General features: G+C 43.3%; 1 protein-coding gene across 4 annotated transcripts in view; it reads left to right on the top strand.

The window, feature by feature from the left end:
• Positions 1 to 23,435, top strand: part of MAP2K6 (mitogen-activated protein kinase kinase 6) — a 123,587-nt gene extending 100,152 nt beyond the window's left edge. For 2 of the 4 annotated variants that reach the window (XM_059148343.1, XM_059148347.1), the window contains exons 11-12: positions 6,751 to 6,796; positions 23,096 to 23,435. In XM_059148343.1, the coding sequence (XP_059004326.1) occupies positions 6,751 to 6,796; positions 23,096 to 23,254 (205 nt within the window). In that variant the 3' untranslated portion in view covers positions 23,255 to 23,435. Of the gene's footprint in view, positions 1 to 6,750; positions 6,797 to 12,885; positions 13,248 to 23,095 lie in introns of those variants that run through there. The other 2 variants (XM_059148345.1, XM_059148344.1) reach the window with 2 other exon arrangements.
• The last annotated feature ends 3,102 nt before the right edge of the window (positions 23,436 to 26,537 follow it).

The following is a 26,537-nucleotide window of genomic DNA, read 5'->3' as shown; positions in this document are numbered from 1 at the left end:
GTGTTTAAAGGTCACAGAGGAAAAGGGGTGAGTCATCTTGGAGAGTTCAGAGCAGTAGTTCTGAAGAGGAGTGGTAAAGGGGAAAGATCTCCTCTAGGGAAGTCTTGTTAAACTCTCTTCCTGGTCACCTTTCTCCTGCCTGTTCCTCTCTTCCCCAGGAGTCTGGCTGGGTGCTTCGGGGAACTGGGTAAGAAGGAGGCTGCTGTGAAAAGCTCGAGAAAGTGCAGCTGCCTGTTGAGAATTGCTAGTTTACTGCAACTGTGGTCCACGCTGGCTGTTGGTGTCCAGCCCTCGAGAGAACTTTCCAAATGTATTGTCGCTTAGGCCACACCCTCAGAATTCTGACGTCATGCATCTGGGGAGGGTCCCCAATATCAGTGTTTTTCAAAGGTTTTCCCATCGTTCTACTATGCAGCTGGGGCGAGAACCCCTGATTTTGCCCTGCGGTCTGTGGACCCGATGTCAACGGCTTCCTTTTCAAAACCCATTTTTCTTGTCTAATTTGTTTTTGAAATATGGTGCAATTACATTTTTTGTTCACCAGCGTATTTTCCCTCTTACTTAGAATTTCTCCCAAAGATTCAGAGCATTAGAGCTTTTTAGGGATGTTTAGAAAATGAAAACCTTGAGAAATAATGCTAATTTTAGCGTCTGCACACGTAGGTACACTGACAATCCAGAATGACCTGTGCCCCTGCTGTGCCCTCCCGAACACTGCTGGTACCTGCAGCGACCTCCGACCCCTCTCGTCTGCTGTCAATTTTTGTCCCAGCTGCTGAGGTTCATTAATTTAAAAACTTTGAGCCATAGATATTTTCTAGCGTTCCTGAAGCTGTTCCTTGCTATTAATTCTATTTCATTTTACTCAATTCATGTCAGCCAGTCTGGCTTGCTTAAGGGGTTTACCGCCCCCCCCCAACACACACACATATACACATTAATAGAAACAAAACTCAAATCACCTCAACTTTGAAGTCTTACAAGAATAATTATTCAAACTTTCAGTCTATTTCCTGTAGAGTCTGACATTTCAGAGTATCAATTGTGTAAAATGGTGAATCATTTTTGTTGGTGGGACAATTGGAAAGAATAAGAGAAGCATTTTTTTTTTTTTTAAGATTTTATTTATTTATTTGACAGATGGAGATCACAAGTAGGGAGAGAGGCAGGCAGTGGGGGGGGGGGCGGGGAGCAGACTTCCTGCTGAGCAGAGAGCCCGATGTGGGCTGGATCCCAGGACTCCGAGATTGTGACCTGAGCTGATGGCAGAGGCTTTAACCCACTGACCCACTGAGGTGCCCCTAAGAGAAGCATTAATTCTGGATTTACCAGCATTCTTAGTGATCCTCTCTTGGATTTTTTTTTTTTTTTTTAAATACAGGCTCTCCTCTTTCAGACAGCAGATCAATAATAGCTTTTTGTCTCTATAAAGTACCACTAGATATATTTTTGATACCCCCCCTTAGTATGAACTCTGTTTTGATGTCCACTGAGTTGGAAATGTTGTCTAAGGCTTCAAAAACACAGTACTGATTTTTTAAAAAAGATTTTTGTACTAGCTTATAGGTACACACGTGCTTCCAGGAGCAATGCCGTTATTTTGCTCGTTTTATTACTGACAGTTTTAAATTTGATCTGGAGCTGAGCGGATGAAAGGAGGTACAAATGACTGCCTAAGAACACCCTCTTCTATTTCTTGATGAAGCAATGGATCTCTTTTATAGCTGTTCCTCCGTTTTCCCATGTCCATGGCCGGATTTGAGATACCTGTTCATGAGTGGATGCTTTTTGGAGGGATCTCCATGTGTTTTTCGTGTCTCCGTGGCATAATCAGGCTCTGATCCTTCCAGATTTCTCGGAAAACCGCTGTTTTTGTGGTTAAGTGGGGGAAGGGGAATATAGATTTGGAAAGTGAAAGGTGAATCCCAAATTTTGAGATAGATGCATCCTGGTGGTTTTATCTCCTACCTCTGTCTTTGGGCTGAGTGTGGAGCCAGAAGAGAAAGGTGGCATTACCCACAGCCTCGGTCCTCTGTCAGAACACGTGTGACCTTTCCCGGGAGGCGTGCTAACTCAGCGTTTGATGACCACTCCCCACCCCCACCCCCGCAGTGCTGCTTCACACTGTACCACCTCATCCAGGGAGTCTGTCTGGCTTTTGGTCTCCTCTAATCACTGCGTGTGAGTTGACAGTAATCCCGGTCTGCTGGGGGAGTAGAAAGCACTAGCAGGCTCTCACGCTCATACCCAAAGTTACCTCTAGAACCCGGAGCCCCAGCTGATGTGTGTTTTTTTTTTTTTTTTTTTTAAGATTTCGTTTATTTATTTGACAGAAAGAGACACAGTGAGAAAGGGAGCAGAAGCAGCAGAGGGAGAGGGAGAAGCAGGCTTCCTGCTGGGCAGAGAGCCCAGTGTGGGGCTTGATCCCAGGACCCTGGGATCACGACCTGAGCTGAAGGCAGATGCTTAATGACTGAGCCACCCGGGAGCCCCTGATGTGTTCTTTTGTCCTAATATCAGAGAGACATCATCCTGGGGGTGGGGGTGGCGTAGGGGAGAGAGAGAATGGGGGCCGGAGGTAGGAGAGGAAAGAAAGTTGAGGCATTTATGCCTTATGGACTTTAAAGGAAAAACCAGTGATGTTCTACCAATCCTTCCTTTCTGTACTTATTTTGAAATATGACTATGGAATGATGTTTCCTCCTCCCCACCCCCAACACATGGTCTTCTTATCCTAGGGTTTTTTTTTTTTTAAGATTTTATTTATTTATTTACAGACAGAGATCACAAGTAGGCAGAGAGGCAGGCAGAGAGAGAGGAGGAAGGAAGCTTCTGGCTGAGCAGAGAGCCTGATGTGGGGCTCAATCCCAGGACCTGGGATCATGACCTGAGCGAAGGCAGAGGCTTTAACCCACTGAGCCACCCAGGCGCCCCTATCCTAGAGGTTTTAAAGTATTCCTAGAGTAAGTAATGCTGTCCTTCAAGGCCTTATTTTGGGATTCATAGTTGAGAAGTCTCGTAGAAAAGCCTTATATTCTAATCCGACCAAGGGGGAACAAATGAGTATCTAATAAAAAGGAAAAAGCGGAATCGTGACAGGCTTATACTTCTCTCCAGAACCCCTTCCTGTAGGTGCGCAGGCTTGGTGACTGAAGGAAGTTTCTGGAAACCCAACTACGGAGTGCCCAAACAGCACGACTTCTTTTTTGCTTTTCCTCCAGGCTTATTTGAGAGGCTCAGTGCCCAGCTGACCAGCCTGATGGCATCTTGCAGTGTGTTGGAGGTCGCCCCAGACGTTGAGACTGACTCAGAGGAACTAGCATGACACAGGCGCAATCAAATACAGTTCTTGACTTGTTCAGGAAGAAAGAGTAAACAGAGGCACTGGATATTTATTTAGCCTATGTTAAATGTATGGTCTTGAGAGGCATAATGTGTTTTTTTTTTTTTTTTTTCCTGTGGGCATACCAAATAGCCCTTCTTGGAAACCATCAGGGGGAATTCAAATAGGCAGAAATCCTCTGGTCAGCACAAACTCCAAGCTAGCAATTCTCAAGGCAGCGTGAAGCCATTTTTTTAGTGTCAGCTACGGTCAGGAGCGTGTGTTGTGGCCTTTAGAAGAGGAATTAGAACCCTTAGCTAATTGCACGCTTGAAAATGACAAGCCACTTGAAAATGCATAAGTCTGACTCCAATCCAAAAAGAAATTGGTGTAGCTTTGAGCACCACGGTTGTTATTTTATCCTGAATTGCAAGCACTTCCTATGGAACGTGGAAAATTTACTTTCCCCTCCCCCATAGCCTGAGTATTTTGCTATTCTTAGCCTACGTTTTGAAGTATTCTCAATTGAAAAGATGGAGAGAATGGGTTTTATCAGTTATAGTAATTCAATAAACAGCCTCAGATTGCTGTGTAGGTATTTTCCATGAGTGTGCCTCAGTAGTGCTTGTGGTAAATTTTTGAGCCTTCTGATCAGAGGCCCTAAGTGAAGAAAGCCTATCAGCTAGCGATCCGCGAGGTTTCAGGAATCTGAAACATCTTCTGATGCATCAACTTGGGGTGCTTTCCCTACATTTTCTTTATACAGATTAAGAAAAAAAAAACCCAAAAAACCAAAAACCAAAAAACAAACTCCAGAGAAATTTTCTTAAACTGTCCCAGAAGTGAAAAGATAAGTTCTCCTGACTTAAAATGATCTCTCCTTAAAAAAAGGAAGTGCTTACATTCCTCAACCTGATGAGACCAGAGAGTCTTTTATTATTACTGACAAAATAGAAGTTCAAAAATCAGCAAACATCACAAAGATCTCTGGTTGGTAAAAGGTGCCCGTGTTCTAACACTTGAGCAAGAAGCCTCTTTTCCTGTCATTCCCTCGGTTCGGTTGCTGACCAGTGGAAGCCAGTGATGGCAGGGTGGGTCGTGGTCCTGAAGGAGGATGGATATTGGCAGAGTTCACGCCCGGTCCTGGTCTGAGGACTCCCTAAGGCACCCATCTAGGTAGAGACATCCAACATCAATCACGTGACTAGTGCGTGCGGATTTCAGGTGGTGTCTGTGTTTCTCATGATTGCCTCTAGCAAGTTAAATTGTCCAGATCCTGGAGAAGACTTTCTGATTTTTGACTGGCTTTGAGTATTAGCCGAAAACTCGGGGCTTTTGTCCATTAGCCTGTTTGTTTTCCTCACTAGGGTCTGTGTGCAAGTCCGCAGAGCTCCTGGGATCACATTTCTTCATGTCTGTTTCCTTCGAGGTGCCCTAGCTCTGGAACTTAGAAAACTTCTGCTTGCCGGGGTTCAGGGAGAGAGAGCTGGTAGTGTTGAGAATGTGCGCAAATGACAGACGAGAATCAGCCGGAGGTGCTTCTCAGTGAATTTCATTTCCAAGCAGGGCATAGAAGGCAGCAAAGCAGAGGAATTTCCTCGTCCACGTGGCCCACGGGGTTTGCAACATCAGCATTCATGACTTTTGGGACTGGGTTATTCTTCGTGGTGGGCAGCGGTGCTGTACCTTCTAAGCTGTTTAGCCATATCCTGAGCCTCCCTCTCGAACCCCGTGGAGATGCTGGTGGACGTCACAGTTGTATCGACAACCCAGGCATTGCCACATACCCCCTGGAAGGCAGGATCGCCTGCACCGAGCACCCTCAATAAAGCCCTGCAGAATCCCAGGCCGCAGATACGCGCGGAGTCCTACGTGGGACTTCCAAGGTCTCATTCATTTCACTCAGGCACACCTTCCCATTATCAATCTGACTTTGACAGTTGATAATTCCTTTTTCTAATTCGCTCTTATTTTTATCCTCAGTTGAGACGAAACTTTCTCTCATAGGTTGTCTGGTCACTGAGGTCACTAGGTCCTAGATCTGCCCTCAGTTCCAGGTTGAAAACTTCTCTCCTCACATCTCCTGTACCCTGTCTCAGGTTCCCTGGCTTCCACCCACAGCATTGCCTGGAATAAACTGGTAGGCTGCTTTAAGTTGTTTTGGCTCAAAAGCTTTCTCTCTCTCTCTCTTTTTTCTTCATTTCGTTTTGTTTTATACCACACTTTCTCAAAACGTCTCACTCTCTTATGGCTCATACCTGGACCCCCTGACCCTTCCTCATTAGTATTAGCCCATGATGGTGGAGCCAATCTCATGTCACACATACTGGGTCTCATCTGCTCAAAATGATCCATTGGCACAAATCCCAGCAACCCTAATGATCAGTCACATTTTGGTTTCTTCAACGCCAGGCTACGTTTCTTCCATCCATGTGGGGTTCAGTGGCCCAGAGGGCAGAGGGGTCTCTAGGTCGCCTTGCAAATCACAGTTTTCAGAACCATCCTCTTCTCCATTTGGGGTTCCAACTCCCAAGAAACCACTTATTTTCTTTCTTTCCATTTTAAGGCCATGGGTGGATACAGGGGGTGGTCTGAGGATAGTGGTGAGGGGCTGGTGTCTTCTTACTGATGTTTTGTTACTGTTGCCTTTAGTATCAAATGTCCTCGAAACACTTGTGTCTACAGACAGTCCTGTATACAGAATGGGAGCCACTCGACAGTCCCGCGTGACCACAAAGAATTTCTAAGAAGAATCATTGTGAAGTCACTGAGTGTGCTTTCTCTCTTTCATTAGCCAGGAAGTTATAAACAAGGAGCGTTACTTTAGACATTTTATGGGTGGGGGGTGTTGCTTCTATCTCAGGTGGGTTTGGTTAGGAATCTATAAAAGCAGATTATACATTCAAGGGAACCAGAAGCAGGGAGAACCAGATATCGAAGATTGGAAAGAGAGAACATATAGTATAAGAAACACCTGCCAGTTTCTTTGCCAGTGGGGGTGGAAGAAGAGCTGTTTTGAAGGAAAGTCTCTATGTGTTTTGGAATGTGATGGCTGTAGATCAGAAAAGTTAGTTTGTATATCCTTAGCAAAGTTTCAGAAAGAAAGTATACACACACACACATGCGCGTGCGCGCGCACACACATGGACACACAGACACAGACCCCCATTCTTCCTATGAAGATATACCTAGAGTGATTTAAAACACAATTTTATTGTGTTTTAAACACAATAGTGTATTAAAGTGTACACAATAGTGTATTAAAGTGTCTTAAAGTGTAACCAAAGAGGGGTGTCAGGATAGGACATTCAGTACATGTAAAAGCTGGTTATGTTTAGTCTTCTGCAGATTCTGAAATCCTAGTCTTGTGAAAGTACATGTGAAAATGGTTCCTAGATTTTAATGTGTTTAATTTTTTTTTCTTTAAGCTTGAAGAAGAATTCCAAAGAACGGCCAACATATCCAGAACTTATGGTACGTATTGTTAGTAGTGTAAACATGTCCAAACCAACAGCTAGTAAAAGTAAAGTGATTAAGACCTAAATTATAATCAAACAACCATATTAGAAGAGCTGGTTCATTGAGACATTGGTGACCCGAAGTGAATTCAAGCAAAAAAAAGAGTGTGTCCTAAATCCTCCGTTAGTGTGGCTGGGAGCAGGTCACCTTTCTTAGCAACATTTTCCGTGTTGGGAATCTTGTTATCATAGAGACTAAATGATGCCTATAAAATTTACATTTTCAAGTTCTCAAGATATCAAGAGTCATTAATTACTAATATAAATGAGGGAAAGCATGCTTTAAAGGATTTCAGCGATGATGAAGACAAGTGTTAGGTGGCTCATCAGATATTTCTGATAAAATATTCAAGATTTGCTGGATGAGGTGCTTTTAGTAAGTGTTTAGGGAGGAAAGATGTTTTTTCCTTTTGGTTTTCACGTTAGTGAAAAAAGTAAGACCAAGCCTTATTAATTTGAGTTATATTACGTCTGCTTTCACGGCTTACCATTTGTACTATCTGTGAAAAAAAAAAAAAAAAAGTGAAAATAAGACCTCAGAGGAATTGTTTTAAAATAGTTACTCTTAAATTGTGGTAACTGTAACTGTAAGGTAATTACAAATGATTCTTTAGCATAGATGGCAGGGGCAAAACTTGGAAACTTTATCGAGGTATATGTTGAAACACATTTTGGGAGGAAATATGATAAAATTCGGACTACTTACTAATTTGCATTAACCACCATTCCTTAGATTTGTTTCAATTATCAAGGTTTTAATTTTAGCAGGGGAAGGAATAGTTTTGTTCAAGTAGAGGGAAGTGTAAACATTGACATTTCTTCCTGGAACACAGGTATCCAGCAGGCATTAAATGCTTGCTTTTGTCCCACACCAGACAAACAGTGCTCAGTGTTTAAGACTGAGGGCAGGGGCTAGAAGTATAGGTTCCTGAGATCTTTCACCAAATGGTGTGGTGAGGTGGTTCTGACGTGGGAGAAGTGTGTGTTATTTACTACCTACAAATAGATAATTGGCCATTTATATATCTTCTTTGGAAAAATGTCTCTTAAGGTCCCTTATCCATTAAAATTTTTTTAACAAAGTTAACAATAACTTTATTATTGAATTATGAGTATTTAAAAAACTTATTTTGGGGGCACCTGGGTGGCTCAGTGGGTTAAAGCCTCTGCTTTCTGCCCAGGTCATGATTCCAGGGTTCTGGGATCGAGCCTCGCATCCCTGCTGAGCAGAGAGCCTGCTTCCTCCTCTCTCTCTGCCTGTCTCTCTGCCTACTTGTGATCTGTCTGTCAAATGAATAAATAAGATCTTTAAAACAAAAAGCAAAAAACAAACTTATTTTGGATATGAGCCTCTTATCCAATCTATGGTTTGCAAATATTTCTCCCCATTCTGTAGGTTAACATTTCATTTCACTGATCAGTTCTTTGGCCGTGCAGATGCTTTTTAGTTTGACGTAATCCCCCTTGATTTTTCCCAACAAGTACGTGAAAAGGGGCTCGTGGTCACTAGTCATCAGGGAAATACAAATCAAAACCACAATGAGACATCACCTCACACCTGTCAGAATGGCCATCATCAGAGACAAGAGATAACAAGCATTGATGTAGAGAATGAATGTAGAGAAAAGAGAACCCTTGTGCCCTGTTGGTGGGAATGCAAATGAGCACAGACAATATGGAAAACAGTATGGTGGGGTTCCTCAAAAAAATTAAAAGTAGAAATCTATCATCCAGCCATCCCATTTCTGGGTTTATTTCTGAAGGAGATGGAATCACTATCGTAAGGGGGTATCTGGCTTGCATGTTCAGGGCAGCGTTATTTATAATAGCCAAGGTGTAGAATCGATGGAAGTGTCCATAAGGGCATGAATGGATAAAGAAAATGTGGTACACACACAATGGAATATTATTCAGCCATAAAAAATAAAGCCTACCTTCAGCAACAATATGGGTAGAATGCGTAGAGCATGGCCTATAGTTAATAGTATATCGTATATTTGAAAATTGCTAGGAGAGTAATCTTAGAGATTCTTATTATGGAGGAAGAATGGTAAGTGTGTGAGGTGAACGGTGTGTTAGCTAACCTTATGGTGGGGATTATTCATATTCTAGGTATTGTTTCATAATCTAGAAGTTTATCAAATAATCACGTATGCCTAAACTTACAATTATATTTCAATAAAGCTGGAGAAAAGAAAAGAAAAGAAAAAAGAGTACAGCCTGGAGATTCCAAGCCAGGAAGAGGTACAGAAAGCCGATTCCTACAATAAGGGATGGTCACAGCCAGTCACATGGGTTTTTGGTTCTGTTGGTGAAGCTTTGATTTAAGTCTCAACTATTAGCCAATGGGGGGGACAGTAAAGGAACATGGGAGAGAGTTTTAGAATAGACAGGGTGGTCTCCTTCGGCTCCCCATTGTCCCCTCTAAAAAGGCATTCCCTGGGACTCAGCGTTCTGTTGGCTGTGTTTGACCAAGACCACAGCTGAGTGAGAAAAGATGAGTAATGTTTGAAAAAATCTCAGCGTACCACGTTTGGGTTGAACATTTCTTGCTGAATGTGTGTGTGTGTATGTGTGTGTGTGTGTATGTTTCTTTTCCCCCTCCCTGACTATATTTTTAATAGCCAATCAGGGGCCTTTTTAGTCCCAGCTACCCTTTCCGGGTATGCTTATGTAACCCAGAGAGCATTTTAAAATTAATTTCACATAAAGTGCAACAGACATGGAGTGATTTCTGGGGCATCTCAGGACACCTGTACTCCTATAGTAAACTTGCCTTGTTTGTCTCTATTTTCAGATAAGAGAGCATTTTCTATATATTTAGGGCTATTTAAAATGTGGAACATTTTTTTTCCCCCTTCCAAGTGACCTCTTATCAGAGGTTTCAATGGAGCACTCTTGAGGAAAAAAAAAATGCTGAGTTTCCGCTTAGTATACATGAGCAGCTGATGTTGAATTCCACTTTCCAGTATGTTCTAAGGCTGTGGTCTTTTCTGGTCAGCATATTAACGTTACAAAGTCATGTGCATTTCCCTCCCCCGCCCCCCAATTCTTTTTACGACACTAGTCTGTGTGGTACTGGAAATGGACTTGCCTTCTAAGGCTATAACTCCTCTCTGCTTTCCTGTGAAACTGAGGTTTTTAAGTGGAAAATCTGAGTCCAGATGCTTTGACTTAAGCATTGGGAAAACATATGCTAAGAGACTATTGTTTCAACGGTAGGAGTTGGTGAAGAAAGGGGAGAAAAAATCCTTTTTCCAGGTGAAGCGCGGGATATTTAAGGCTTCAACCCAGACGTGTACCTCTTACAGAAATCTCAACTGCTTCCCCTCCCCCCGTCTCGGACTGAGGGGTGTATGTGATTTCACATCATCTCATTTGCTTGTTCTCCCAGACTCCCACGGGGGGACGTGACTCAGTAGGATGTCTTCCCCTACAGTGGGGACCAGCCAACTTTTTCTGCAAAGGGTTAGTAAATATTTTAGGCTTTGTGGGCTGCTATTTGACTCTGTTTTGTGTGTGTGTGTGTGTGTGTGTGTGAGAGAGAGAGAGAGAGAGAGAGCAGCCATATTCAATACATAAGCAGATGGTGTCCGAAAGCCTTTATTTTACGTATAGGGAGTGGGCTACCCTTGGCCCCCGGACTGTTGATTGCTGACCCCTGTCCCAGATGATAACCTCCAGAAATGGCACTCAGGTGAGGCAAGCGATTGTGCAGGGAGGTGACTGTGTTCTTCAAATATCCGGGAAGCTCTAGATGGACTCACAGCGTTAAGCAAGGCTGACTGTACCCCTAGAAAATCATAGCCTAAACAGGTGACGCGTTGTGTAGAAGATACGGCGACCGCCAGTGCTCGTGGCTTGCCCTGAGGTTGATGGTAGTGTGTTCTTGGATCTCTGTGTTTTCTCCAGGCACAACCGTTGGTCGTGTCCTCCCTTCCAGTACCTGGTTCCTCTTCTGAGAAACCCAACCTAGGGATGAATCCACGGTGCCTCATTTGCTCGCCTTGCTTTGCTATTCTTAGGCCATTGCTTATAGAGGGGACTGGGTTCCCTCCCAACCTTTTCCAGCCTCAAAACCCACACCAGAAAGCGAGTCACACTTTCCATTTTAACATGCCTGCCTGCTCTCCCCTCCCCCCAGCCCTATGCCTCTCACAGCCTTTGCCCCAAGAAGAAAGTAAACGATGCCTGCAGATTTTTTTCTTCAAGACTTGAGGTCAGGTTATTTGATTCATTCACAGACTACGGCTCCAGGCACTGAGCTAACAGCCAGAGCAGGGGGTAGGCGATGGGACTGGGAGGCGTCGAAAGTAGTCACTGAGACCATCTGAGGTTTGACATGTCCTGTTTAGAGAGTAAAAATTTTCAGGACATTAAAAGATCACCAAATGTCAAGAGGATGTGGGAAAGCTAATGAGCATGGTGGTCAAGCCCTTGGTAAGTGTGCTGAGTAAGTGGTTAGTAATTAGAAGTAACGTTGCTGTTTACTTGCACAGGGAGCTCAGGGCGAAGGTTCCTGCGTCTCCGGCGAACGGTGGGCGTGAGGCTGTGAGCCAGCCCCCAACCTGTATCTTCCAGATGGGCGAGAACAGAAAGCCTCTTTATCATTTTTTTTTTTTTTTTTTTTTTTTTGGAGTCACGATACTTAACCAGTGACCACCTACCTACATTTGGGTTTGGCTCCTTTGTTCCTTTCCCATTTGAATTATTTCCTAAAACTTCCACGGTGGGCATGGAACTGGGTGGGCATCCAGTTCCCCACAGAGCTGACTCATGTCGCCCTGTGCTGTCAGGTTTAAAACAAATATAATTAGAAAACCTACAGCTAGGCAACACGGAGGTTATAAACTAACATCCCCAACGGCAGAGGGAAACGGAGTGAGTCATGTACGTGTCTGCAGGCAAAAACTTTCCCATTTAGCTGCTCAGCCTCGTCGCTGAAAATAATGCCACCAGACAGTGAGGGAGGTGGCCGTGACTGGCTGGCCGGAGGGGGCTGCACGGCACTGGGTTCTGTCGGAAGGAATCGCCCTTTTTGGTTTGCGGGTTTGATTCTGTTTCCACTGTGAGTGCTGTGGTTCGTGAGCTGATGTCGATCCTTTTAATTAGAAGTGTGAGGTTCCCGGGTGACAGCCGGGAATTTACTGTGACAAAATTGAGCCTTTTAGGGAGGGAGGGTTGTACTGGTGCAGAGAGGAATGTTTCGTTCTCTTCAGCACTGTTTTGGAATGTGTGGTCTCTTGGACCCACTATGCCTAGGACTGCTAGCCCTGGTGTTTTTGTAAAGTTTGCTTAATCTGATCTGTGTGAAGAGAGACCGTTTCTTTCTTTCTTCTTTTTTTCTTTTGCTTTCCTTTTTTTTTTTTTTTTTTTTTTTTGCTTTTGATTCTTTAATCTCCAAGTTGAATTTCTCTGCCCATACCTAGAGTTTGGCACTGGACATTCTTTTCCAGATGGATCAACTCTTCATCAAGAAAGACATAAGTCGTGGCTGTTGATGTGGCTTAGACAGTGTTAAGCGCTTTAGTCCACACCAGCTCCCCAGTGTCAAGGGAAAGCAATGCCTTGCCCATTTGCTGGGCTATGGAATGAGATGCTCATGCTACCATTCCATTTCCTGAGAAATTGATGTACATGAGTCTATGAGATTTCCCATTATTTTATTCTATCAGTCTAAGATTACTTTGTAGGGGACAGGGTGGTGGGTAGATCACCATTTGGGCTTTCTTTGCCCAAATCCTTAGTTTTTAGCGTAGGTGCGATTTTTATAGCCTAATTACAGGTTTATCTTGTAAAACAGTAGATTCTCTGTAGCAGAAGCAGATACCAGCCTGGGAGGGGTACAATAAGAGATTAAAGGTGTCTTTAAAGGGTCCACATCACTAGACGTGTACTTGATTTGGGAAGAGGTAACAAGCGTCCATTTTAAGCCCAAGAGGGGTCATTTGAATCTGCTTAGCCAACACATCCGTGAAGTTGTGCGCATCTCCTATCTGGTCAGCGGCGAATATTAATACTGTGTGTTTTTCTTTTCTTTCCCAGCAACATCCGTTTTTCACCCTACATGAATCCAAAGCAACAGACGTGGCATCTTTTGTAAAACTGATTCTTGGAGACTAAAGTACCACGGACTCGCTCGGTCGGCCCTCCTGTGGTTTGGTGGGTTTACGGGACGAAGCAAGGTTCACTAAAACACCAATAGAAACTCATCTTTGAGATAATTTAATCCTGCCTCTCAGAAGGTTTTTTTTTTTTTTTCTCCCCATTTTCTTTCTTTTTATTTTTTCCCCCCTCCCAAGGGGGCTTGGAATCTCTAGCATAGAATGGACTGTCTAGATGGATGAAATACGGCCAAGGCTTAGGACTTCAAAAGGTGATTAAATATTTAATGAGGTGTCATATGAGTCCTTAAGCTTCTCCGGCTTCTCTTGTTCTTCACGAAACGAATGCATTGGCCCTGGTCACAAGGTGCTACCCTAGCGATGAAGTTGTACGTAGATCTGTAGTTTCTCCCCTTGGTTATTTTAATCTTTCTGTTTCAACGCTTGGTTGCAAAGATTCCGTTTTATGCAAGGAGAAGGATACAAAAGGCAAGATTGGGCTGGCGGTATTTGTAGGGCTTTAATTTTGTAAGCTCAGTCGTGTCTGTGGTCCAGGAGAAATTATGTAATAGGCGTCTTTAAGAGTCTTCTAACAATATCAACAAGGAGTTCTTGTAACCTACCTGTTTCAGCTGCTGTGGCTGCTTGCCACGTCCTTGGGTTTCTGCTCAACTCTGGGTCATAACCACAGTCTTTCAGGTGAAGTGGCGAGGTAGCCCGGTCCTACCCTTTTCCTAACTTTGGAAAACATAAACTCACGTTGATCGCATCTCAGAGTCGCAGATTGGGTTCTCTTGGCATTTGTGCTGTTGATGGAATAGGATTCGTGATGTGGTTTTCTATCACCTCTCTTTCCGTGTGTGTGTGTGTGTGTGTGTGTGTGTGTGTATCTGATAGGTCTTATGCTCTGCCAAGTGGCTTCTGTGAACATCTCTATTTCGTAAGAAGGACGTGTGTCAATTCTGCAAGGAGCTGTCGTGTCAAACCACACACAGAGACTCGGTGCCTTCTTCTGCTTCTGCCCCTCCTTACGATGCATATGCCCCAGGGACTGACTCAGTAGCCATCCTTCCCAAACCCTTTTTCTTTCTTTGTTTTTTCCCCTTGTTCGATCAAGAAGCCTTACTACTAATGGGAGGGCTACAGTAGAAGACAGTGGAAGTTCTTTGAGGAGGTGAGGAGTTAAAGGGGAGGGTTGAATTCGTTCCTTGAATGGGCTGCCAGATTTCCACAGCTTGAGGTAAGGCCATTTCCTCTCCAGCAGCACACAGTAGGTCATTCTGCGGGAGGAGCTTTTTTGGCTGGGGCCCTTGTGGGTCCCCGGCAGGTGGACAATGCAATGAAAGCCCCTTCTTGTGGCTACATAGGTTCCTGGGTTCTCTAGGTTCCTTGAGGAAGCGGGAGTGAGGTGATTCAGGGAGATACAGGGATTATAACAGGGGAAATAAAAAAATACAGGATAATAACCAGGAAACATTGGGTTGATAAAAAGGCTTTTCTCGGAGGACCAGGATGGAGAATTCTCATTAAAAAGGAAGAAGAGACCTCACTCAGTTGACAGATACGGGGATTATTACTCTCTAAAAACCTCCCTTCTCCCCCTTTAGATTCTGAAGTGCTGTTCCTTATTTTTCTATGTCTGCGTTTTCCCCTTTACTTGACCTCTGTCTCGCTCACAGCTGTTGCCCCGAGTGAGTATGGTACTTCCATACTCTTCTTTGTATCCAGTTCCAAGACGTACCTGTCTGATCTAACGTGGTTTCATCTTCTTGAAAGCTACCTCTGTCCTCAACTTTTTTCAGCCAGAAATGTGTGTTATCCTCCTCATGAAGGCCATTCACTTTCCCACCCACCTTCCTAAATCTAGCCGTTTCTCTCTCTGAGATGAAGAGACACGAAACAAAACAAAACACAGTTGTATTCCTCCCTTCCTTCATCCATCTTATGAAAAAAATCAAGTAGTAGAAAAAAAAAATGGAGGTCACTTCATGACAGTGTTTGGTGAAAGACATAATGGAAAACAGCTTTCTGCTCTGAGTCAGGGAACTCTCATTGGCTGTTCAGGGTGGTTTCTGCTTAGAAATAGTCTTAACCAAGTGTGTTTGCCTGGGTGCATCTCTCCAGTGTGCCGACCCAGGGCTTCAGCTTGCAAAACAATTACACAGAGGCGGCGGCGGAGTTTATCCGTGGTTCTCAGCCTCGCGCACACTCGAATCACGGGGAGCTGATGGACACGTGCAATGCCAAGGTTGGGGTTTCGATGGTCCAGGGTGGAGCCTGAGAATTGGGTCTTTTCACACTTTCTTTGTGATTCTGATGCACAGCCCGGTTGAGGACACTGGTTTAGTACCTCCAAAAGAGAGAACTCACCTACAGTTTCTCTAGAACATTGGCAGAGAGGAACAAGAGCCTCGGCTTCTTTCTGTGTCCTCATCAATGGGGACCTCTTCGCCACTGTCAGAGATAGCACATGCCTCGAATACTGATTTGAAACTTGGGATACATTTTCCCCGTAGAAATGATGGGCTCCGCGGTGATTAGCTGTCTTCTGTGCTAAAGTAGAAGGACTTGATCGTCTTATGAGTCTAAATTCTAGTGTGTGTGGTTTTTTTTTTTTTTTTTTTTTTGAGAACTGTTATAAGTTCTAAACTAATTTTAGAGTAAAGGTGGAGATGCACCAACCATATTTAAGTTGATGTATGTTGGAAGTCTCTTGTACGTACACGCAGGTCCCTGGATCCTCTACCTGGACTCTGCTTGTTGTGTGTCCTTATTATTGTTTTTGTCTTTGCTTGCCTCTGGTCGGCTAGCTTTTTTTTTTTTTTTTTTTTTTTTTTTTTTTTTTTTACCACCAACCAATATGGAACCTTTATTTTTTTTTTTTTTAAGGTAATTTCTGTACATCTGAAGTAAGGGAGTAATCCTTCGGCTTACTTTTTAACTGGGGTCCTACCTTCCTTTGTTGTTGATCACTCCTGCCACATCGGATGTCCTCGTCAGGGACACGAAAATACTGATTAGCCTCAGCATTGGAGGAAGCCAGCCCTGAGACTGAAGGGGCTCCTGGTTTCTCCGAGTACACTTGATTTAGTGTCTTTGGAAAGTGATGACAAAGGAGACAGAGCAGGGCTGATGTTTTCATAGTTTTTAACACTAAAAATGCCTCTGTTGACCCCCAGATTTCATCAGCTCTGCTGAGAGAAACGTTCTTCCAAAGCTGTCTAACGAAACACTTTATCTTCACCTCAAAAGTGAACTAGATGCTTAGTCCCGGACGTCCAGCCTCAAGGCTCTTTCTGGCCACGTGACTGCCTCCAACCTCGAAGGGAGGATTCATACGTTCGTAGAATTCACTGGAGTCGGTGGTCTGATCGAGTAAAATGAATTAAACCTCTGTTGTGCTGGGGATTTTGTCTTCTTAATGTCTGTCGAGGGCTCAGAGGGCGATTCGCTGGCTTAAAGCAATCTTCCGTTTTTATTGAATTCGCAAGTCGAAGGTGCGGTTTTTATGGACCCCTGAACTTTTACATATTCAGATGGAAAATCGCCAGAGTAAAAATCTAGGGCCAAGACACTGCCAAACAAACCCTATTAGAATAGGAAAAAAAAAAAAAAAAAAAAAAGAAAGAAAGAAAGAAAAAAATATACTTTATTGTAGAAGTTCTGTGTTCCTCTTGTCTAGGGGTGTGTGTGTGTGTGTGTGTGTGTGTGTGTGTGTTAGCACTGTTAAATATGCTGGCAGCTAAAGATACTCTTTGGTTTTCTTTGGCTTTAAATGGGGTACTCTGGATTTCTTTAGGAATCTGTTGAAAGCTAGGACCTTTTCCCTAGGAAAATGCACAGGGTACACAGAACACATAGTTTTGCAAACATTTTTTGTTGAGGGAAGGAGAGTGAAGTCCAGTTTATAGACCCCGTAGGGTCAATAACCTTTCTCTGTAGAATGTGGACTGTGACATTCTAGACCAAGACTGGCAAACTTTTTCCGTGAAGGGCCAGGTAGTAAATATCTTTGGCTTTGTGTCCCATCAGCCTGTTACCACAACTGGGTCCGCTGTTGTAGATCCGTAAACCATGCATAAGTGAATGAGCATGGCTCTGTGTTCCAGTTAGGCTTGATTTACAGAATCAGACTATCGGCTGGATTTGGCCCACGGGCTGTGGTTTGCCAGCTCCTGTCCTGGACCATCAACCACAAAGCTCGGATGAACTCTGTCTAGAGACTTTTTTTCCGTTTAGTGAGGATTGAGCTCAGCTGCTAATTAGGACGTAGATTAGGACGATGGACATAGGAAATGAATCCGGGAAGCGGGGGAGACTCTTCATTTTCTCTCAGGTAAGTATTCCTTGCCCGGGAAGCCAAGGGGACCGTTTTCCTCAGATGAGATCGAGTACCTACTTTTTCTGTTTCTGTATGATCACCGACATAACTTACTTCAACTTGGAAATAAAAGACAGGCTTCTCCTAGACGTCAATCACATTCTTGTTATCTCTGAGTTTTGCATTTCGATTCTCTCTGTGGTGTGATGCTTGTGCCGGGAGAATCATGAACCCAGACACCGATCGTTTGGTTTTCCTTTTCTCCGAACTGCACTAGGTTGTAAGAATTTGGGAGGCCGTGGGGTCCTCAGAAGTAGAAGGCAGGTAGAATTCTTAAAATCTTCCAATTCATCCACCTGGGCTCTTGGGTCATCTTTGAAGAAAGTAAGACAGACAAAGTTAGGGATGAAAAAACTTGTGTGCAGGCAGGCTCAGAGCTCTGGGCTCTCACTGTGACAGTAGACTTAGGCCCATCCCTTAGGTACTGTCCTAATTGTTGCTACGTTTCTATCTTAGGGGGCCTAGGCAAAATGCCTCCTTCCTGACGGGATGATCTTGGGTTGCCAACCCTGGTTGAGTTTCTGGGCCACCCCGTTTCTAGGAAAAGCTTTGCCTTCCCTATGGGACCAGAACAACTATAATTTGCTACACCTTCTGTCAGCACTTGTCCCCTCTTTGCTATAAGAGCCCTATACAAAGGCCCATCGGCCACCTAAGCTGCCCAGGTCCGCTTTCTTCTCCCAGAACAGCCCAACACATCTGACTTGGTCCTGTCGTGTCTTTATTATTCAGAAACGAGTTTTCTTCCTGCTGTGTCATCAGGCAGACATACATTATACTTAGAAGGACCCTCGGAACCTCCTGAGGAGCATAGTTCAGTGTTCAATCTGGCAATTTACCTGAAAGAATGTTTTTCTCTTCGCCTAGGGAAATAAAACCTGAATTCCAGAGCCTTCAAAATGAAATTATCTTTCTGGGGAAAGCACCTTGCCATCAAACGTATCTCTTACCACCTGTTCCTGGTGTTTGCAAAGATGAGTCCTTTTGCCGAAGTTGAGAGGGTCACTGTTGACAGCTATGCAAATATAATTGTACCACTATGGGTTTTCTAATGGAGTCATTAGGAATTAACACTTAATGTTGGAGTTTATCTTTTGGGCTCCTGACCCAAACTCCTTTTTAAAGCAAAATCTCTAAAAGCCTCTTTGCTGTCTGAGGTGAAGGGGGCTGGGCCCTTAATAGAACACAAAGCAAGGTCAAGGACTTTGTGGTAGGGATTTTTTTTTTTTTTTAAAGGAAAAATTATCCCATCTAACACAAACATGTGTTAATAGAATTCAAAAATAATCCAGCCTAGTTCCCACGGGACTGTCAGGATCTTGACATCATTCATATTGTTATTTGAACGTTGACATGAGCCCTTCGTCCTCGGGAGTTTGCAGTGAGATTTGGGGAGATTTGCACTGTGTTTCTGTCTTCGAGTTGTCGGTCTGGAAAGGTTCCTCTTCTGGCCCTTCTTTGGGGTATGTGCACGTTTCCCCCTGGGTCCCCTTCTGCATTTCTGGGATTCAGGGGCTCTTTCGAGGAACAAGGCTAATGGTCTTCTAACTTGGAGATAGATTTTAGGGAACGTTTGGGAATGTTTAGGCACTTACTCGCATCTTAATGTAGGAAACAGAACTTCCTAACTAGTCTCCAGAGTTTGTGGCTTTGACCAAGCCACCGGGTCTTTCCAGGTTCTCTTGATTGCATTTGCTTGTTTTTCCTACACTAGGCCCACGTGCCCCGGGCCAACTGACTGCTCCCGTGGAAAGGAGTGGATCCAACCATTTTCATAGATCAAAGCTCAGACAATTTTGCCTTGGTTCGACTACCTCGATTCCATTGTTCCCAAATCTTGAAAATGTCAGGGACAGCTCAGAGAACTTTTAGCAAAACCCTCATTCAGATGATAAGATCTTGTAAGAAAAGTTCCATCCGTCCTGTACAGAAGGACTGCTGGGTTGGGTATCCGTGCCTCTGCAGTAATAGTACGCTCTTGGTGCGGAGATGAGCAATTAGCATCATTAGCATTTGGTCACCACGAACATTCATTTGTACCGGAACCCGCAAGCTATGTCCAAAAAGCATGTCAGGCCCCTACCTTAGGAGACTGTCTGTAGACTCTGGACTTTACGGGTGAACAGTGATGTGAAATTAGGTTTGGGGGCTGGGAGACAAGATACACTCGGGACGCAGTGCTAAACCGGGGTCCCCACAGAAGAATAAGCTGATAGAAGAAGCTGACAGGCAGGTGTATCCCCAACTTATTTTCAGTATTACTATGCACATGATCTCCTCTGGAAAAACCCATCAAAAAGCTGAACAGTAATTTTTTTTTCCTTAAAAATATTGAACTCAAAGGAGATTCAGAGTGGCATTGATTTGGATGCCAGAAAATTTTCTTGTTTCCCTAGTCTTGCTGATTCTACCAAGTCACCAATTTAAATTGAGGACACCCAGATAAAAAGATAAATGATTAGAGGCCTCACAGCATTTTGAGAGTAAACAACCCATTGGTCAGCTACCCCCTGGGTAAAGAAATATGAATACAAAACCAAGCGTCTTCATGTTTAGTTCTGATGGCTGACGTGGACAGAAAGGTGAACACCAAAGCTTATCTGATGTGCGTACTTTCTTCAGAAGGTAGAGGACTGTGAATGTTCTGAGAAAAACACTACAGGTCATCATCAGGAGAGGAGAATCAATAACCTTAAAACATAACACTCAAAGCTCGTTTGAATTTTCATAAGCAATGAATTGTGTGGAAAAAGTGCTTTTACTTTCTTTTGATCTCAAATTGTCTGACCTAGTGTGTGTTGGGGACTTGGGGAGAGAGGTGTCGAGGGCACAGAAGTGGTTTCCAGACTATGTTCCATGGTACCCCTGGGGGTCCCTTGTTGCGAAGGGAAGGGGAGGACCGTTTGATGAAGGCTGAAGAGTGTGAGGCTCATCTGAAAATCCCATCAACCTCCAGCCAGAGCATTTGGCTACTGTTATTGTTCCTCTTTGCTGGAAAGTCTCTGTGGCTATTAAAGGCTTGGGAACTTCGGTTGAAATGATTACTTGAAGACCCGCCAAAGAATCTGGGGAATTCTGTAGCCAAAGGATGTCTGCCCTGGCTTCTGCTGTACTCAGGATGCTAACAGGGCTTGGAGGCTGAAGGGCAAAAAGAGAAGGCCATTTATTTAAATGTTTAAGCAAGAATCCTTTGAAAGAGAATGAAAAAAAAAAAAATCAGTATATGATAACCAGGCATGGAGACTCTTGAACTGCTTATTTTTCTAAAGTGGTTACAAATAACCTGATCTCCGTGGCAGGGAGGGGCGAGACCGGGCTCTTGATGGGCCGTGGCATATCCAAATTTCCATTTGCAAAGGCAGGAGTTGCCATTTTTGTTCATCGACGTGTAGGAAAAAGTACAATTTTAGCACGGAGAAGGGTCCGATCAGAGAGTCAAGCTAATGGTTACCTTCCTTGGGGTTCACGGGTGGAAAAAGGTAGTGGGAAACCAATACCGCCTTCGGAAGGTGACAACTGGTGGCTTATCTATCATGAACAGAACACAAGGGAGTTCTGAGGCATTGATCGAACCCCATCAGGGACCTTTTACACACTCATAGTCTGGGGTGGATTCTGATAGTGCCACTTTAACCGTTCAGCCAAATTTAACAGCTGGGGTTTTCCAGCAGCCATTTTAGACCTCTGTATGTGTCCGAAAGTTACATTTGGCAACGATTTGTGGAGTTCTTGGCCAATCCCTGTGTAAAAAAGCACCTGAGGAGGCTCAATTTTAAGAAAACACAGACAATTTATCTGTTATAATACCCCGTGTTTAGTTTATCCTCTAGTCCCAAATTTATTTTCTGAGTGGAGTGATTTTCTATGTGAACCGAAATGGTGTTTTCATAAAATAACAGGTATTTTTAAAGGCAAGATGTCTTCTTTATGTAAGTAACTTCCATGATTGGAACATATTTCCTGCTGCACAGAATTATCACATTTAAAGGTCATTTAAAGCTGAGAGAGGTATTAGGGATGTAGTTCAAATCCTTTATTTAAAGACACAAAGATTTTTCTATATATTTTGTGAAAATCCTGATGGGATGCTGGATGTAACTTCTGTACAGAATTGAACTTTACAAGAATTTTAGTGAAATAGGTGAGTTGCCCCAGATTCCTTCATGCTTTAGTTTTGTCTTGGAAAAATGCTGCTTCTGGTTATTAATCTGGTCTTTGTAAGGAAAAAGCTCATACATCCTCCCCCCCCCCTTATATTGTGTGAATTTTATGATAGACCTTTTCTGTTTGTATATATGATTGTCCTCCTGTGTTGTGTCCCACATTTGTTGGTAAGCCATGTTTGTTGTGAAGACAGCTGTTGGGCAAGTGGAACCATGCCTGGTCTTTACAATCTCTTGATGCTGAGAAAGAAGTAATTCATATGTCAGTTAGGAGGCCCTTCAATCTCTTCCTAATATCTGGCATATTATGAAAGGAGGTTTGAGAGGTTGTTCATCCCTATCCTTCGAAACCCATCTCCAACACTGTGTCTCTGGGAAGGGTGAACTAGCAGAATGACCGCCATTTTGTGGATTCCCTCATTGACTGACTTCCCCCATCTTTCCTGCTATGTATTACGTGCTGCTAGCTTTTCCTGGTGGAAATCCTTTCTTCATGGCTGGCACTGTCTTCTCTTCGTGAATGAGGCAGACTGAACTCCCCAGTATGGAATTCATTAGAAGTTCATACAGACCTGTGAAGGATTTGGGTGAAATGTTTCCATGCCTACGAGGTGAATGTGAAGTTGATGCTTTGGCCCTGGGAACTTTTTGCTTATGAGCTGCAGAGGGAAGGGAGTCAGGAAGTATGTACATCATTCTTTTTCCCTATAAGGAAATGTGTGGACCTCCTCTCTTAGGCAGAAACATTTCTCACTGTTGTCTGGGAAAGGGAAATTATGAATATCAATTGATAACTTCAGTCAAGCTCTAAGATTATATTTAAAAATATCTGTTTTGAGGAGAAGCATGCATTTTGTTATCTTTGCTATATTGGTTTTTGTGGCCACCATGCCTTTTTATTTTAGCTTCGTTTTCCTGTTATCTAGGTTGTGTGCATTGTTGATGTTGTTTTCTTTTGAACTACTGCTTATTGTAAATGGTGATGTTATCTCAAATTCCCGAAACCAAGGAAATAGCTAATGCACAGGACTTGGGGTAGATGAAACCATTTGTGTTGATGTAGGTTAAGTTCTGACAGAGTTAACAGAAATGTATTGAATCGAAGGATAATGTGGCTTTAAAGGCACTGTGTTTGTTTTTAACATTTGGAGAAGCCACCTGTCCTACGTCCTTATTCTTGGGGAATTCATCTTTTCATGAAAATACCATTGGTGGGACATACTTAACAGCCTGGATAACTGGCCTTTTCTCAGTCAATCAATGAGGAATTCTAATAATTGCCAAAGGTGGGGGGTGTAATTTTACCTTTCTTAGGTCATTCTATGGTGAAATTTCCGAACAACAGCATCGTGTAAAAAGCATAACATTATAATTTCCCATCTCTTTTCTGATCTAAGAGCACAGTAGAGGAAGAGGAAAGTCCTGATGTGATACAAAATAGTTCATTGACTCTCTGTTTTTTGACCAAGGAAATGGCTGAGATGTTGAACTAAGTGGTTGTTACATGGTTCGTATGGTGACCTCAAAAGGAAAATGAAATTGGGACATTCAGTCAAACTGGGACTCCTCTGTTTATGAGGAGCTTACACTTTGATTTCCTATCTCAGGATATTCTTCAGTTTCATACTGCTGCTGAGGAGGAAGGAGCGAGCCGCCGACACTGTCATGGTCTCCGGATGTTTGTGCGTGTGTATGCAAAACTTCACACTGTGTGTGTTGTGTTCAATGTTGTGTCAATCTATGAACTGACTCAAACAACAATTTGAAGATAGAGAAGACAGGAATCATGGCAAAAGACACCCCTCCACCTCTTTTCGTCAGAGTGCTCGTTATGACTTTCATAGCTAGGCCAAATAACGTAACGTATTCAGGAGCAAGGTGTCCTTGAAAGAAATGGTGTGTGGATCTCATAAGAAAATGTACAACCAATAAAAGGCATTGAAAAAAGTGCAGCGAGTCTGTATATTAATTGAGTTGTTCATGGAAGTTCTTTGTTCCGGGGATGCTGTTTTGAGGTATAGAAACTCTGCAGGTAAACCTTGGCTTGAACCATTTATCCTCTTCTTGCTTTCCCATTTCTACCACCCCACTTCCCAAACAGAATGGAACAAAGCTTAACAGAATCAACAGTGTTGTGGTCTCAAAGACTCATCAGAAGTTCCTTTCATCCGTAATGACTTCAGACTCAATCTTCGGAAAGTCCATATTCCTAGGTTAGATGTGGAAGCCAATATCACATTATTAACATCAGATGGTTGCAGCGAGGCTGGGTCCAGATGGCTTCAATGAAAAGACGAAGACCCAGACTTTTGGCTTTCATGGGTTCCTGACACTGAACTCTTAGGCCAACCAACTAGTCATTTGAATTTTTCCTGGTCTTCTATGTGATATACATAATTCTAGGAAATTCGCCTTACGTTATCAGGTAGTGCTGTAATGCAGACATTCTGGGAAATGTATTTTCAGTCATATATGGTTGGGTCTGCAGAGTTCTCTGGTTTCTTCTATCAACCAAGTACCTGGAACTATTTGATCTGCCTTGATCCAGTTTAGAGACTGGCTAGACCTGAATGTTACCACTTCAAGTGCATCACCAGTTATTTCCAGAGGTGCACATTCCCCTCTGTCTTGCTTATTGTTTAACCAGGTTGATGTTGCTGAGTCAGGGGAAGACTCCTTTCGGGGCCCTTAGTGTTTTACCTCGGATGGACGTCATTTCAGGGGTTAGAATCAAAAGTGGAGGGCTCACCCTACTTCTGCCTATGTTGTTCAAGTCACTCCCAATGCCCATGGACTCTGTTATATTGATTTTGAAATCCTGCCCATGCACTGTCTTAATACTGCCATAATCCTTCATCTTTCCTAAGCAATAGACCTTCCCTGCCCCTGGGAATTTTGTTTGAAGTTCCTATAAGGGGTGGGGATGTATGTGGAGGGGGGAAGCATAAACAAACACAGTATTCTCAGGTATCGTCCATGAAAGCGTTTTATACAGTTCTCAGTAGGTATTCCTTATTTTCAGACTTTGAAATATTGTCAGATCTTCAAGTTTTTTTCCTTCGGATGGGTATGATGCCGCCTTCTTTGGCACACTTCTAATGTTGACTGGCGCTTATTTTCCCCCATGAAAATGAACTCCTGTTTACTCAAGGTTGGAAACCAAAATAAAGTGGAACATGGGGAAGGTGATCAGATTAATAACAAAAGCTGCTTGTGGTTGTTTCTTGGTGATTTGGTTATCTGTGGTAACAGAGCAAACCCCAAAGTTTAGTGGCTTCAGATAACAGCTTAATACTATTTCTCCAGTCCTTTGGGTTGCTTGGGCTCAGCTGGGTGGTTCTGGCTTCTCTTTCATGCATTTGTAGTCAGGTCATTGGAGGAAAGCTATTGGGAATGTCTTCATGCACCAGTCTGTTTCCCCGGGCAGGGGAGGCTGGACTGGACCGGGTCAGGGACTAAAGAGGCATCTGTTCTTCAGATGACCTCTCTCTGTGTCTACCATCAGCTCTCCACCGCCTGGCATCTCAGAGTAGTTGCAACCTCTCAGGGCAGTTGGATTCCCCTCAGATGAGTTATCCAAAAGCCCCAGGCAGAATACTGGGACTGTGTTTCATGGTGTGGGGATCTTCAAGGTCTAGCTATGTGCTTGGTCAGCCCAATACATTTAGAATATACTTGTGAACTTCAAAAATGGATCTTGTTCCTTCTTTCCTAAATTGGTAGTCCAGAGGCAGTAGAAGAAAGGTACTAAAGTTAATGATGGAATTTGTTTCGATTCATTTATTACCCATAATTTTGTCAAGGCAAGCACTTTGGTCAAAATGATGTTACCCTGTAGGGGACGAAGCGGCCATCTTGGCCTGAAAGTGTGAAACTGGAATTAGTATGAGAATAATAACACAGAGAGAACTCATCATTGGTGTTTGATGACTTACAGAACTGTTAGCTCTTCCTCGGCACCCCAGATGTAAGGGCTTATAAATACTTGCTGAGTAGCTGTTTTATTTTTTATTGTAAAAATAACACATTATGAGAAGACTTAGAGAATCCATGCAGGAAAATAAACATGATCCAAAATTCCAAGTGACTTGTTCACATGTTCTTGAAAGTCTCTTGTTCTATACTTTCTCTCTCACACACACGTACAAAACCTTCATGGAATGATGCTGTTGTTACCTGCCTAGAGCCTTGATGTCCAAATTATACCCCAGACATCTTATCACGTTGATTAATGCAGATGGTGTCACCATTTTTGATGGCTGCCTAATATTCAATAAATACAAGCGTCTATTTAGCTGCTTCCCCATTGGTGGAAATATTGATTATTCCATTTTGATTCCTTTGATGAATATCCTTATTCCTACATATTTCTTCATGAGCTTGATTGTTTTGGGGGAAGTTTTGAAGAGCTAAAGGATCTTAAACATTTTCCCCCAGGGCTGAACATCAGCAATGCTTTCCCTTACTTGCCTCAACACCACTCTCTCCTCTCGTTACTGTGGTGCTCACTCTTCAGCTCCAGCCATAAGCTAAGATATCAGACTTCCCTGGCAATAAAACCAAATTAAGAATTTTCAGTGTGGGGCACCTGGGTGGCTCAGTGGGTTAAACCTCTGCCTTTGGCTCAGGTCATGATTTCAGGGTCCTGGGATCCAGCCCCACCTCGGGCTCTCTGCTCATCAGGGAGCCTGCTTCCGTCTCTCTCTCTCTCTCTGCCTGCCTCTCTGCCTACTTGTGATCTCTGTCTGTCAAATTAAAAAAATAAAAAATCTTAAACAAAATTTTATTAAAAAAAAAATTTTCAGTGCGGGAACCTTCCCACCCCAGGGTGCCCTGATGATCTCAAAGGTATAATTCTTGAGTAAATTAGTGCATAAGGTATGTCTTTTAGGAATAACCACAGAGGGGAAAAAAAAATCAGGAAGAAGCCTTTGCAGGAAAAGTACAGAGCATAGGAACCAGGGAAATGGAATCCTCTGTAAAAAGCAAAAGATTGGCTTCTGGCTGTCTTGGTTTAATGATTAATCAATGACTATACTAGTGAAGAGC

Source organism: Mustela lutreola, chromosome 15 (genome assembly GCF_030435805.1).
Source record: "Mustela lutreola isolate mMusLut2 chromosome 15, mMusLut2.pri, whole genome shotgun sequence".
Lineage (NCBI taxonomy): Eukaryota > Metazoa > Chordata > Mammalia > Carnivora > Mustelidae > Mustela > Mustela lutreola.
This window is presented reverse-complemented; position numbering and strand designations above follow the sequence as displayed.